The following is a 15286-nucleotide window of genomic DNA, read 5'->3' as shown; positions in this document are numbered from 1 at the left end:
GAAGAGTCTTGGTGGTTCCAAACTTCTTCCATTTAAAAATTATGGAGGCTGTGTTCTTGGGGACCTTCAATGATGCAGACTTTTTTTGGTACCCTTCCCCAGATCTGTGCCTCAACACAATCCTGTCTTGGAGCTCTACGGACAATTCATTTGACATTATGGCTTGGTTTTTGTTCTGTGGGACCTTATTTAGACAGGTGAGTGCCTTTCCAAATCATTTCCATTCAATTGAATTGACCACAGGTGGACTCCAATCAAGTTGTAGAATCAAGGATGATCAATGGAAACAGGATGCACCTGAGCTCAATTTCGAGTCTCATAGCAAAGGGTCTGAATACTTATGTAAATAAGCTATTTCAGTTTGCAAAAATGTATAAACCTGTTTTCATTTTGTTGTTATTGGGTATTGTGTATAAGTTGATAAAAAATAATAATGTTTAATCGGTTTTAGAGTAAGGCTGTAAAGTAACAAAATGTGGAAAAAGTCAAGGGGTCTGAAAACTTTCCGAATGCACTGAATGTATGGAGGTATGCACGTTTTAACATTTTGAACAGTCAATTGGTTGAAAGAACAGATGACTCGGTCGACCAAAATTTGTATGAGGCTGGGAAAGCCAGAGTCGGCTTCCAGTTAGTTGTGTTCTCTGGCTTGGTCTGATTGAATTCCAATTAATAAAACAGGGTGAGGCTTATTTAGTCGACCTTATAAATATATACTGAACAAAAATATAAACACAACATGCAACAATTTCAACGATTTTACTGAATTACAGTTCATATATGGAAATCAGTCCATTTAAATAAATGAATTAGGCCCTATTCTATGGATTTCAACATTGACTGGGCAGGGGCGCAGCCATGGTTGGGCCTGGGAGGGCTTAGGCCCACCCACATGGGAGCCAGGCTCAGCCAATCAGAATGAGTCTTTCCTCACAAAAGGGCTTTATTACAGACATAAATACCCCCCAGTTTCATCGGCTGTCCAGGTGGCTGTTCCCAGATGATCCGGCAGGTGAAGAAGCCGGATGTGGAGTGGAGTCCTGGGCTGGCGTGGTTACACATGGTCTGCGGTTGTGAGGCCGTTTCGACGTACTGCCAAATTCTCTAAAACGAAGTTGGAGGCGGCTTATGGTAGAGAAATTCACATTCAATTCTCTGGCAACAGCTCTGGTGGACATTCCTGCAGTGAGCATGCCAATTGTACGCTTCCTCAACTTGAGACATCTGTGGCATTGTGTTGTGACAAAACTGCACATTTTAGTGGCATTTTATTGTCCCCAGCACAAGGTGCAACTTTGTAATTATCATGCTGTTTAATCAGTTTCTTGATATGCCACACCTGTCAGGTGGAGGGATTATTAAGGAGAAATGCTCACTAACAGGGATGTAAACAAATTTGTGCACATTTGAGAGAAATACGCCTGTTGTGCGGATGGGAGATTTTATATGTTGCATTTATATTTTTGTTCAGTATATTATGCTACTGTTTGAGGAAAATGTAATAAAATATCATCCATAATAGGAATCTCATTTGAATCTCATTCCTAGACCCTATTTTTCTGTCTTTCAGTTCAGGTAGCCTCAGTAGGCCCAGTGGGCCCTTACCCATGTACCCCGCGGCAGAGGATAACTGTGCCGTGCTCTGCCTGCCCTGCGTGCCCAACATCCTGGTCATCGCCACAGAAATGGGCACACTGTATCACTGCGCGGTACTGGAAGCAGAGGAGGAGGAGACAGGAGTAAGTACTGTACAGACAGTACAACGTTACAGAATATTTAGATAGAAATGTTCTGTGATAAACAGATATGATTGTCTATCCAGTAGAACAGGGAATCGTGTTGGCTCTATTCGTTACATATATCTGTACAATTCTGAACATTTCACCTCACGCTATGTCCATGGAGGAATTTTCTTCTCTGTGTGTGATTGACAGGCAGTTGAGAGGTGGATGCGGGGCTGGGGAGGTGTTGCCCTCTCTCTATGTGTTTGAGTGTGTGGAGCTGGAGCTCACCTTCAAACTGGCCGCTGGGGATGATGAGGCGCCTGTGGAGTCTGACTTCACCTGCCCAATCAGACTGCACAGTGGTGAGTGAGTCATGCTGATTGGTTGATATAGTTGAATTCTATAATGGGATCCATTGATGCTTCTCACCAGGTCTCGGTGTATCAAAGTCCACACCCCATCATCATGTTTGTCAAATGTACTTTGAATGTGATCTTTTTTCTTCTGTGGTGTTCTTTATGTTTCATTGAAACTTGCTTCATGCCCTATTGCAGACCCCCTGTGCCAGCACAGATACCACTGCAGGCATGAGACAGGAGTGCACAGTGTAGGCCTCACTTGGTTCAACAAACTGCACAAGTTCCTCCAATCAGGTGAGGCCTTCATTTTTATTTATTTTTTATTTTATTTTTTATTTCACCTTTATTTAACCAGGTAGGCTAGTTGAGAACAAGTTCTCATTTGCAACTGCGACCTGGCCAAGATAAAGCATAGCAGTGTGAACTGACAACACAGAGTTACACATGGAGTAAACAATAAACAAGTCAATAACACAGTAGAAAAAAAGAGAGTCTATATACATTGTGTGCAAAAGGCATGAGGAGGTAGGCAAATAATTACAATTTTGCAGATTAACACTGGAGTGATAAAATGATCAGATGGTCATGTACAGGTAGAGATATTGGTGTGCAAAAGAGCAGAAAAGTAAATAAATAAAAACAGTATGGGGATGAGGTAGGTAAAATTGGATGGGCTATTTACCGATAGACTATGTACAGCTGCAGCGATCGGTTAGCTGCTCAGATAGCAGATTCATGTCCAGATGGGGTGTCAATTCAATTGCATTGTTTACCACGTAAATCGGAGGTGGTTAGTGCATGTTAGTGCATTAATTTGACTGATGTGCCATAATGCTCTCTCCACAGATGAGGAGGACAAGGATAGTCTTCAGGAGCTGGCTGCTGAACACTGCTGCGTCGTAGAGCACATCCTCTGTACCAGGCCTCTTAGTAGAAGGTAGCACTACAACTATTAAGGCACCAGATATTAATATGACGTCATTGAATAGATTGAGATTCTGCTTGGCACTCCTTAGTCATAAGTACCAACTTGGGACTGTTGTCATAGATTGTCAACGTGGCAGTAAATGTTGTTTTCTCAAAATGTAAAAAACATCGCTCTCGCTCTTTGGCCACAGTGTGTCAGCTCCAGTACGGGGCTTCTGGATTGTGTCTGACCTGTCTTTGGGTGCCACCATAATCTGCATTACAAGCACCTATGAGTGTCTACTACTGCCTCTCCTCTACGGTTCCTGTACAGTTCAAAAGACTATTATTTTTTATTTCATTATATAGGGGTAGGGATGCAAAGGGTCGGGAACTTTCCGCTAAATTTCCGGAAGTTTTCCATGGAAACTTAAGCCTGGAATTTTTGCTTAAATTCATCAAAAAAGTTAGCTTATAACAGTGAACCTTTTTTGTGGGATACACATAAGGCAATTCTAGGTCTTGTGGCATATTTTGGTTAAACTATCCTCAATTCAATGGAATTACAACCCTCTGCATGTACAGTGCACTCCTCTATCCCATGTACAGCTGATTCTCAAGATCTTGCACACTAATGATGTAATGGTTTTCTTGTGGGGAAAGAGAGGCGGACCAAAATGCAGCGTGGTTAGTTTTGTGCATCTTTAATAAAGATGAAAGTACGACAATCTACAAAACAAGGAACGTGCAAAAACCAAAACAGTCCTATCTGGTGCCACAAACACAAAGACAGGAACAATCACCCACAAAACCCAACACAAAACAGGTACCTAAATATGGTTCCCAATCAGAGACAATGACTAACACCTGCCTCTGATTGAGAACCATATCAGGCCTAACATAGAAATGGACAAACCAGACACACAACATAGAATGCCCACCCAGCTCACGTCCTGGCCAACACTAAAACAAGGAAAACACACACGAACGATGGTCGGAACGTGACAAATGAGATGCTATTGAGCCCACACTACTACACTGTCTGAGCCAAGGACGACATGCTTTCTGGGAAGTTTTGATTACAATACTGGGTCCAAAATGTCCCCCACCGGAACCCAGCATCTCTCCTCCGGACCGTACCCCTCCCAGTCCACGAGGTACTGTAGGCCCCCCACCCGGCGTCTCGAATCCAGAATGCCACGAACCGTGTACGCCGGGGACCCCTCGATGTCCAGAGGGGGCAGAGGGACCTCGGGCACCTCACCTTCTTGCAGGGGACCAGCCACCACCGGCCTGAGGAGAGACACATGAAACGAGGGGTTAATACGATAATACCTAGAAAGTTGTAACCTGTAACACACCTCATTTATTCTCCTCAGGACTTATCTACTCATTTGCTGGATGCAGAGTTCAAGTGAAGGTCAAGCAATTCATAGAGGAAGCAGACTGCATTGCAAGCATCTCTGATGGGTGGTCGAATGTTTGTGGGCAAGGAATAATTAACTACATCATCTCCACCCCTCAACCAATATTCTACAAGAGCACAGACACACCGGTTTCTACATTGCAGATGAGCTGAAGGCAGTCATCAATGACCTTGGACCACATAAGGTATTTGCACTGGTGACAGACAATGCTGCGAACATGAAGGCTGTTTGATCTAAAGTGGGGGAGTCCTACCCTTACATCACACCCATTGGCTGTGCTGCTCATGCATTGAATCTGCTCCTCAAGGACATCATGGCACTGAAAACAATGGATATACTCTACAAGAGAGCCAAGGAAATGGTTATGTATGTGAAGGGTCATCAAGGTATAGCAGCAATCTACCTCACCAAGCAAAGTGAGAATAAGAGCACCACAATGAAGCTGCCCAGCAACACCCATTGGGGTGGTGTTGTCATCATGTTTGACAGTCTCCTGGAGGGGAAGGAGTCTTCCCAAGAAATTACCATATCACAGTCTGCCGATATGGACAGCTCCATCAAGAGGATCCTCCTGGATGATGTATTTTGGGAGAGAGTGGTAAGCAGCCTGAAACTCCTGAAACCTATAGCAGTAGCCATTGCACAGATTGAGGGAGACAATGCCATCCTGTCTGATGTTCAGACTCTGCTTGCAGATGACAGATAAGAAATCCGTACTGCCCTGCCAACTTCACTGTTCCTCCAAGCAGAGGACACCGCAGTTCTGAAATGCATCAAAAAAGCGTGAAGACTTCTGCCTGAAGCCCATACATACCGCAACGTACGTGTTGGACCCCAAGTATGCTGGCAAGAGTATCCTGTCTAGTGCAGAGATCAACAAGGCCTATGGTGTTATCACTACCATGTCTCGCCACCTTGGCCTGGATGAATGCATGGTTCTTGGCAGTCTGGCGAAGTACATTTCCATGCAAGGGCTTTGGGATGGAGATGCAATATGGCAGTCGTGCCAACATATTTCATCAGCCACCTGGTGGAAAGGACTTTGTGGATCTGAGGCTCTTTCCCCTGTTGCCTCCATCATCCTCAAAATCCCTCCAACATCAGCCACATCAGAGCGCAACTAGTCCTTGTTTGGGAGCACACTCACAAAAGCATGCAACAGGCTGACCAAGGGTTGAAAAATTGGTGGCCATCTGGGCAAATTTTATGCTTTTTGAGCCTGACAACGAGCCATCCTCAACAAGGTTGGAAAGTGACAGTGAAGATGAGGCCTCAGAGTCTGATGTTCAAGGGGTGGACATTGAGGATGTCCAGGGATAAGACATTGAAGCCTGAGAGGAAGATAACCAAAGCTTTTGTTTCTAGACTAAAATTTTACTGATGTATGTTAAAAATGTTTTTGGGAGATATAATGGATCATTCAATATTCCCTTTTGTTGTTCAGTGAAATCATCCCATGTGAAGAGTCAACTCATTTAATTCAAGTTCAATTCATAACTAAAAAAATTGTTTTAAATTATATTGGAAGGATTTAATCATTTGCAATTATGTCTACTTATGATAAGGTAAAAGGTTTGTTTCTGTCCATATGATATGGTAAATATATCCAATGCAAAAAAAATCTACGTTTAAATGGTATTCATGTTAATTTGCATATATTCCCGTTAATTCCCACAGAAAGTTTCCGCCTCTGAATATTCCCCAAAATATGCAACCCTATATAGGGAGCATTATCAGTCCAAACATTAAAATATATATATAGCTAGGAAAGTGTGTCACAGGCTGATGGTGCATGTCCATGTGTGTCCTAGGAGTTCCATCCGGCCTTCCTCTCCTCTCCTGCTGTGTTACTACCCAGGGGTCGGCTCAGCTAGCTCTCCTCTGCGTGGATTGCACAACGACTACTTTGAGCAGCACATTTGAAACATCCTAGCCCGAAGCTCCACCAATCCTCTCATGCTGAGGTAACACACTCACCACAGTACATTGAAAACAGCCCTGTAGGATGATCTTGGATTTGTACAGATGCTTATTTAGACTCCATAGCAACATGCTTTGGCATCATGCTGAGCCATTTTGACATGTAGTATCCTCCCTTGTGGCTGTTTTTGGAATGACAATTTATTCTCAATGAACTGGCTTGATAACGGTTAGATCACATTTTACAGAATGCCCAGCTTCCACGATAAACAAAAAGACCCCTATTATGCTTAGTTTATTGTGTGGACTCAGTCGTGTTGTCCTGTGCTTTTAGAGCAGGGGACAAGGACACATCGTCCCCTCCTCCAGAGTGTCTCCAGCTGCTGAGCAGAGCCACTCAGGTGTTCAGAGAGGAGTACATCCTCAAACAGGATATGGCCCGCGAGGAGATGCAGAGAATGTCAATGTCACTCGTTAACAGATAAATACACACACATTTAATCAACAACACACATGATCACTTGTAGTTGTAGTTCTGATACACACTCACACACACACACATGCCGTGTACAAAATCTTTCTTGCTTACTTTTTACTAAAACTCAATACTGTGTACTAATATTATTACATACTATTTATAACATACTTTGTGTAAAAACGTTTGCAGTAAGCAACACATATCAACATACTACTCATCCACACTGAGAAGGCGTCATCTAAATTTCAATCGTGTTAGTTCCCCGCCAATCGTACATTTTTGTAGACCGCTTCCCCTATTCTAATTATCAGCTGTGTCAAACACTATCAGCTCTGCCAAACACGTGAATGTGAAAAGACTATTCTCTTCCTCAATGTGTTCAGTGAATTCTACTTGATGAAAAGTATGCTGAGTATGACATCCTGTCATTTAAAGCATACAAAACTTTCAAAATGTCACATACTATTAAACATTTCAGGCATACCCAAAAAGCGTACTATTTAGAACTCAAGTATGGGTAATTGGGCACGGCCATGGACACGGCCATGTCAGGAAGCATGTTGTTGATGGGTTTTTCTTCTTCAGGGTGAAATTGCTGACAGGACAGAGGAACAAGCAGCTTGAGGACCTGGCCTTGTGCAGAGAGGAGATGTAAATAGTGTTTCCAAATAAACTTAGTGCTTGATGGCCATAGCTATGCACTCCCAAGGCTTACAGCAACTCAGAATTGTGCTATAACAAATGAAAGCACTTAAAATAATAATGAAACATTGTAATACTAATGCATTTTTACTTATGCTATGTTTTTTCTATTTACAGAATGAGGTAAAGACAGGGACATGTATTGCATGAAGAATAGGTAGTGGTAGCTGCAGATTTGGAAAAGGCTTCTTACAGTGCATCTTACAGTGCATCAGATATCAGCATTGGTAGAAATGTGCTCATGTGTATTTGTTATCCTGTTTGCTCCCAGTGTACATATAATATGATTATTCAATGAGGTCACATTCATATGTAATTGAATGTGATGTGACTGATTTGGTTTTACTGGCAGTCTGGGGTTGATAATGCAATTAGAGGCCAAACATAACTCTTTGAATTACAGTGATGGAAGTACTGAGGCTTCATGAGCTTTACCATGCATTTCATATACTTTGGAGCTATTCTTCATCTTGTGTTTCCTTTTCTATCAATAGGAAAAGACTGCGAGAGTCTGCAGAGCGTCTGGCTGATAAGTACGGGGATGCCAAGTATCGCCAGGAGGCCACCATGAACAGGTAGCTAGTTACACCCGTCACTCTACGCTCCTCTTTCAAATCTAATCTAATCTTCATGGCTTGTTTCAGAAGTGTACATTTGTTTATACATTTTGTTTTTAAAGTCTTCAAAACAGTCAGACACCCAAGCAACATAAGAACTGACTAACTCTCTCTCAAAAAAAGCTATCTGCTTCAGAGCTTCTATTACATCAACTATTCCAGGGTGAAGCAGGTTCTGGGCAGTCTGCGCAGTCAGCTGCCTGTTCTGTCTGACAGTGAGAAAGACATGAAGAAAGAGCTCCAGACTATCAACGACCAGCTGCGTCACCTGGACAACGGCATCTAACAGGTGAGCTGACCTCTTGGGGTCTCCTTCATCCTCATGGAGCCTCGTACTGGTTCACAGTAATAACTGGGCTAGTGTCTTATCTTCTCCCAGGTAAATATGAAGAAGGAGTACCAGAAGAAACAGATGGACAAAGGGGTGTCTCCGGCCAGGGCTACTATCGCCCTCAACTTGCACCAGAGGAAGTGTGTCCAGGAGGTTATAAAAGAACAGTGAGTATGAGCAGCTCTTCCCTGGGTGTTATGCCAGCCTGCTGGCTGTATGATACCCATTGACCCGTTGTTTGGATATGGTCCCAAATGTTTAATGTTGGTCCTCAGTCTTGTTTAATATGTCACATAGGAGAAATTATGAAACAGATCAAGGACATCAATAACCATTTCAATTTCTGAGACCGTTAAGGGAGCCATCCTTCATATACAGCTATCCCACTGCTTTCCAAACAACCAAAATAATAATGAAGCACTATTGTGAATACTTAGTCAACGCTTGCTAAAATAGTCTGTCTCATGACATGTCAACTCTGACTCATAAGGCATTGTCAGCCATAATGTCAGATTTTTGGAACCAGTCATTGAAATGGGAAAATGTTGTATGAGTCTTCATAAGGTTTTATACACAGACAAATATACATGAATGGTATCTGGAGAATAAAAGTAATGCATGTACAGTACTACCTATTTTTCAAATGTGTTCATTTTAACTGAACAGTTAGCCCCACATACTGGTCTGGGTGGAGATCTTTTCTTCAGCTTCGCCGATTTACAGGGCTATCAGCTTGGAGGGGAGTTGGTCTCATGGTTCAAGTGTGACAGCAGTTTTTAATCTCCATACATTCTTTGATGCATTGAGTTTACATCAACTGTAGCAAACTCTACTCGTGATCTTTTAAAACTGGGGGTACACAAGTAAAATATTTTGGGGTATTTTTGCAACAATACCATCGTGGATACCATTGTCTCTGCATTCAGTATGAAGAAAGTTTGAGGTTTCACAAGCCAATGCTAATTAACGTTAGCGCAATGACATTGACAGGAGGTTAGCATGCCAGCTTTTTCTGGTAGTGGTAATTTTCAGGTTGGAAAAAGTGCTTCAGTGTCGACTTAAACCAGAAAGCATGCTGAAAATATTTAATCCCATCTGAGAAATAACCAAATAAAATCTTGACAGTCAGGTACCTGGGCAATAAAAGTTGGAAAATGTTTATAAAAAAGGTAATTTCATTTATTGCAAGTAATAGTTTTCCATAGCAAACATGAAGAGCTTTCTGAACAAGATTAATTTCCCATTTTATTTTAGTCACTAAGTATCTGAAATTCACAGGCTGTGCTGTCCAGTGTTTTTTATGGGTTCTACCTAAGAGCCTTTTACAAGATTGCCCTCCAATGGTCCATTGTGTTTGAGAGAGTCACACGTTCTATAAAGTACAATTTGGTTTATTAGGTATATACAGAAATGTACACAGTACTGTATATACACATTTGCAAGAGGCCCTAGCAGAAGAATCAAAGCATGCAAAAATAACTTTTTTGCAAAGATTCCTCCCACCATTATCAGAATGACTGTTCTGCAGGAAACATTACGCCACAGTGAAATCCTAAATTAAAACGTCTTAACTGAAAGCTACTGTCATTTTTCATTGGAATTTCAGTAACTGTAGGAGCACAAGAAATTTGTTTATGCAAAGCCCAAATAAAGGGGTTGTTTGAGGACCTTAAGACAATTACACACAGCAGCACTATTCAAGGGAAGGGTAGACAAGTTATTCCATAGAAATGATAGAACCAAAAAGCCTTGTTAATGCTGACTGTTACGGATTCAATTTGAAATAGACAGATATTCAACTCCTTCGAAATGAATGGGGTACTGTGAACATGTTGTAGTGACTAGTGATTATCACTATAATGATAGAGCTTTGATACTTATAAACACATGTATTTGAACCCATGTCTAAACCGAATTCACAATATTACACAGAATCAATCATTTTACAAGCCATAAACATTCATTTCTTTCAGCACAAGTTCATCTGACTTCCTTACTCATATCCTCTCAAAACATAGCAAGATTCTGATAAACTCAAGACATTTACAGATTTATCCAATTGATACAGATGTAGTACATGCAAGTCAAAGATTCAATGATCTCAATGTATCCTTAAAAATCACATTGTCGAATTATGTTCAGTGTTAAGGAAACATTTCCTATAAGGATGATTGTTTTACAACAGTTAAAAGCAATAAATCATGCGGTCATGTCTAAACATTTTCCATAGAGCAACCCTAAGTGCTGTAAGCACCGCGGTCACCTCAGCTAATGAATGAAAATGCATTTTACCCACCACACACAATTAAATCCAAACTGTTAAGTCCATCACTACCACCATTTAAAATCCTTGCCTAGAGGTTCATTCCTTTAGAGAAATTAAAATGCAAATACTTCACGGTGCATTACGCGTTTCTAAAAGGCTGTATTAAGTAGGTTATTCAAATGTGGAAAGTTTCTCCCCAAAGCCAACCATTCTCTTTCGTGTGAACTGCCTGATGGGATTGCATGAGTGACAAACGATATTGAAAAATATGTTATTATATTGGTGAACTTTCCTGATCCTAGAGACCTCTATTTTGTACAGCTCTTGCTATTAGTAATGATCATAGCCTTCATTGCCAAAACCATATTCATTCTGATTCAATAATTCCATCTCCTAGTGCCCACTTAGGGTTCAGTGATTATCTGTCAGGATGAATTTGACAGTTCTGTCCAAGAAAAAGGGACATGAAACCAACATGGATCTAATTTAAACAGGAAGAGTACTCAACCAGTTCCATGGAAACCTAGTAAAACCTGACCATGAGTCAGATTTCACATTATTCATCATTTCCAATGAGACATGACACCTACACTTAAGGCTCAAATGAACCATTTTTATATTAATATCAAATCATTTCTGGGTAACAATAAGGTACCTTACTATAATAGATTTCCATTCAAATTGGTAAAAATGACTTTTTTAGGAAAAACTCAAGCAAGAATTTTGATGGGCTGTCTGGCAGTGGTCTGAGTGGGGAGGGGAAAACTGAACACCAGCTGTAATTGACAGAGGTTTACAACTCTTTATTGGTCTATTGACCAATTTAACACATGCTGATGTCACTACAGAAAGCCAAAACCCCCACCCATGCAAACCTGCTGATTAGAAGGTCCTGTGTAGATTGTATTTTCAACCAGCAACCATCAGGAAATAACACTTTTCACAGTGTTAGTTTCATCAGCTGTTGTACAATATGACATAAAAACAGGGTAGAAATCACATTTGACAGCACTGGGCCTTTAAGCAACTTCAGAATGTGCTCAAGAAGTTGTGCCAGGAACTCCATGACACTAGGGACAGTGTTGATGAATCAGGTAGTGTTCAATGTGGACATACTTTACAAATGACATATCCTGGTCAAAGCCCCCTCATTTCAAAAGAGTATTTGTGGTGCAGCCAGAAACAAAACTATACGAGTGAAATATGAAATACATAGGAAAAAGTAGAGACAAGAGTGCATTTTCTCAGCAAGAGAGGGACAAAAGTCAGAGAAACTTTTCATCAATGAGTTACCATTAACATTCAGGCATGACAGTGAAAATGTAATCAAAGGAACATTGTCAACGGTGATCCCAGACCATGAAAAATCCACCCTTCAGAAGAATTAGTCAATTAGTTAGTTCTATGGATTATCCATTCCACTGAGATAGTCACCTGGAATGCTTTTCAATTAACAGGTGTGCCTTCGGATGTGCAACTGACTAGGTATCCCCTTTTCCCTTGTTAAAAGTACATTTGTAGAATTTCTTTCCTTAATGTGTTTGAGCCAATCAGTTGTGTTGTGACATGGTAGGGGTGGTATACAGAAGATAGCCCTATTTGGAAAAAGACCAAGTCCATATTATGGCAAGAACAGCTCAAATAAGCAAAGAGAAATGACCATCATTACTTTAAGACATGAAGGTCAGTCAATTGGAAAATTGAAGTCTAAATAGTAAAAATACAGAAAAACCCTTGCATGGAGAGAGAAAAGGAGATTAACAGTAAACATAAGGGGGCAAGACTAAGTAAGAAACTAAGTGGGAGCGAGAACATTTTATTAACCACTTGCAGAAATTGTATGGATCCATTTGTTCCCTTTACCTGAAAGAGAAGTTGTAGATGAAAGTGACTTAGAAGAAGACTACAAACTCCTCCTTTGGTTGGGCTAATATGGCCAGTCCAATGTCTACAGTAGAACCACAGGAAAGATACAAGAATTACCACTCTGCAGAAAACAGTCATTTAGTTATTTACAACCTCTTAGTAGTAGTGTTCACCTTCACTCCTGCCTTGTGTGCTTCAAATCCTATACAGAAAAGGCCTTTTCTCCTGTAATGATAGATAACCTCCATCTTGGATTTAGACTTCATTTAAAAACACCCACACTCCTCTTATCCCTCCGGAGCCCTTCAATTGGGTGGTAGAAGTGGGGGAGTGGCCTGTAAAGGTGGGAGAATGTCATTAGGTCAGTGAGATGGAGGGAAATGAGGGGCAGGAGGGAGAATGGAGTTTCAGCCAAGGGTATCATGTCTCTGGGAGCTGGCTGATGTCAGTCAAGTTGGTGTTGTTGAGGATGGCTCGGATACGGTCTAAAGAGTCAGCCTGTCTGATCCGCTCCAACTGGACCTGAGGGGGAAGAGTGAATAATTTATATTGAATATACTAGATCTAGAAATACACATACAGCCATGTAGATGGCGCACATCAGATACAGTAAAATAAGTCACTCAAATAGTGTAATGAGCACTGATGAGGTGCTGTATATGGTTGCCATGGTAAGAGGTATACTATAAGAGTTGGAGTAATGTTGCCATAGTAACACCACTATCATGCAGACTCACCTATCAAGTGTAAGGTCAGACTATAGAAATAGAATGAATTCACTCTATTTCTATGGGTCAGACAAGGTACAGATCCATTTGTCAAAGAGAAAGGTATGGCTAAGATCTACATCAAATGTTGATTGTATACTATTATGCATTTTACAAGCAAGTAAGTGTTCTTCCAATTCTAGGGGAAGGCATGCATTGCCTACCAATAGACAGAGGCACGGTCATACATAACCTAGGACACATTTTGGAGGCGCATTTTCTAATGAATGTTAAACACCCCAAGCAGAAGAGTAACCACCGTTTGTCATCTCAGAGAGCCTAGTGGCCATGGTAACCCAGCAGCAGTACTGTCCATACCTGGAGTGTCTGGGAGAGCTTGACAAAGTCCCTCTGCACCTGCTCACTAACATCCAGCTCCGTCTGCAACCGCAGGGCTTTGTCCTTCTCATCCAATGCCTGAGCCTCCAGGGCCGTCTGTCACCACACACAGCACACTGAGTATCACTACTCCCACTCGATGCTGAGACTTATCACAGATAGTTGAGAAAGAAACAGCAGCAGTGGCCAGTTGTAACATACAGGCCAGTGGAGTCTGCTGTGGGGAGGATGACTAATAATTGCTGGAACAGAGCCAATGGAATGGCATCAAACACACGGAAACGTGTTTGTGTATTTAATACCATTCCACCTATTCCACTCCAGCCATTACCACAAGCCCGTCCTCCCCAATTAGAGTGCCACCAACCTCCTGTGATATGTCTGAGTAGTGAATGACCTCTGACCTTGGTTGTGGTGAGCTCTCTGAGCTGCTCCTCCAGACTGCTCTTCAGACCCTGGACACTCGCTAATGTCTTCCTCTTTTCTGCCAGGCTGCTCTCCAGCTGGGAAATGAGCACATCACAGTTATTATCAACTACTGGCATAAACAGTCTACAACCAAACTCAAAGTCCTGATTTCACAGTCTGGGGAGGCTGTTTGATATTGTTGGGACGATGTGTTGATAATGAAGGGGGCTGTGCCTTACTGGTAGATTCTCCTCTGTGTCTTTCTCACTCAAACACGGAGTGTCACCTCCTTCCATTACAACTGTTTGATTTACAAATCCAAACGAGAGGTCTCAAACCCCCATGGGGGAAAACAACAATCAATGTGTCAGCTCTTGATAAGAGCGGAATATGGAATTATAACAGCCTCCTGCTCAGACCAGTGGGACTCAGCTCTCGCTGTTTCACGTGATCTGTGCGTCAGCTAGGCTACAGACAGACTACGATGCAGAGCAAAACAATTAGGTTAAGCCAATGGTCTCCAACCCTGGTCCTGGTAGAAAGTTAGATGCACAGGCCTTTGTTCCAGCTCAGTACTCAAACACCCAATTCAAGTAATCAACTAAACATCAAGACCTTGGTTAATTCAGGTGTGTACGTGCGAGGCTTGAGCAAAAGCCTGCACCCCTGTAGCTCTCCGGAACAATGGTTGGTGAAAACTGATAACCTCATTAAATTTACAACAGCTTTCACATAACACATTGGTGATGGTAAATAAATCACTCACACCTACATTTGTACATATTGTTCCATACATTTCAAACAGCAACTACTAATCCAACAAGCTAGTGGTTTTAGGCCTTAGCTGGGATTACATTATTGAAGGCAGCCACTCAAGACAATCTTACTTCACATTCAGAGGCGTGACTCATGCAGTCTCCCTACAGTTCATGTACCTGTTCTTTCTCAGCTTTCACTCGCTCCAGCTCAGTTTTCAGACTGGATAATGACGCTGGGGAAAAGAAAAAACAGATACATAAAGTGTCATTATGATGGTAATCAGAACATCAACCCAAGACATGCGTTCTAGAATTCTAATGCTGGTCCTGGAAAATGAGTTGTCAATTCATGAATAATGCATTAGTGCTGTGTGGCTAGTCTTAAAGGGGGCGAATCTCCTCTGCCAAGGAGAGTGGT

At 41.7% G+C, this 15286-nt stretch overlaps 1 protein-coding gene and 1 pseudogene across 1 annotated transcript in view; one reads left to right on the top strand and one right to left on the bottom strand.

Annotated features, from left to right (window-relative positions):
• Window positions 1–1000: 1000 nt before the first annotated feature.
• LOC135549394 (nucleoporin 88-like) lies at window positions 1001–11174 on the top strand (annotated as a pseudogene).
• LOC135550766 (rab GTPase-binding effector protein 1-like) overlaps window positions 9835–15286 on the bottom strand; it is a 26108-nt gene continuing 20656 nt past the window's right edge. Inside the window, exons 16-19 of the mRNA XM_064981870.1 lie at window positions 15046–15101; window positions 14107–14205; window positions 13682–13798; window positions 9835–13118 (exon numbers count right to left, since the gene is read on the bottom strand). Of these exons, the coding sequence (XP_064837942.1) occupies window positions 13017–13118; window positions 13682–13798; window positions 14107–14205; window positions 15046–15101 (374 nt within the window). The 3' untranslated portion in view covers window positions 9835–13016. The remainder of the gene's footprint in view (window positions 13119–13681; window positions 13799–14106; window positions 14206–15045; window positions 15102–15286) is intronic.

This window comes from Oncorhynchus masou, chromosome 12 (assembly GCF_036934945.1).
Source record: "Oncorhynchus masou masou isolate Uvic2021 chromosome 12, UVic_Omas_1.1, whole genome shotgun sequence".
Taxonomy (NCBI): domain Eukaryota; kingdom Metazoa; phylum Chordata; class Actinopteri; order Salmoniformes; family Salmonidae; genus Oncorhynchus; species Oncorhynchus masou.
This window is presented reverse-complemented; position numbering and strand designations above follow the sequence as displayed.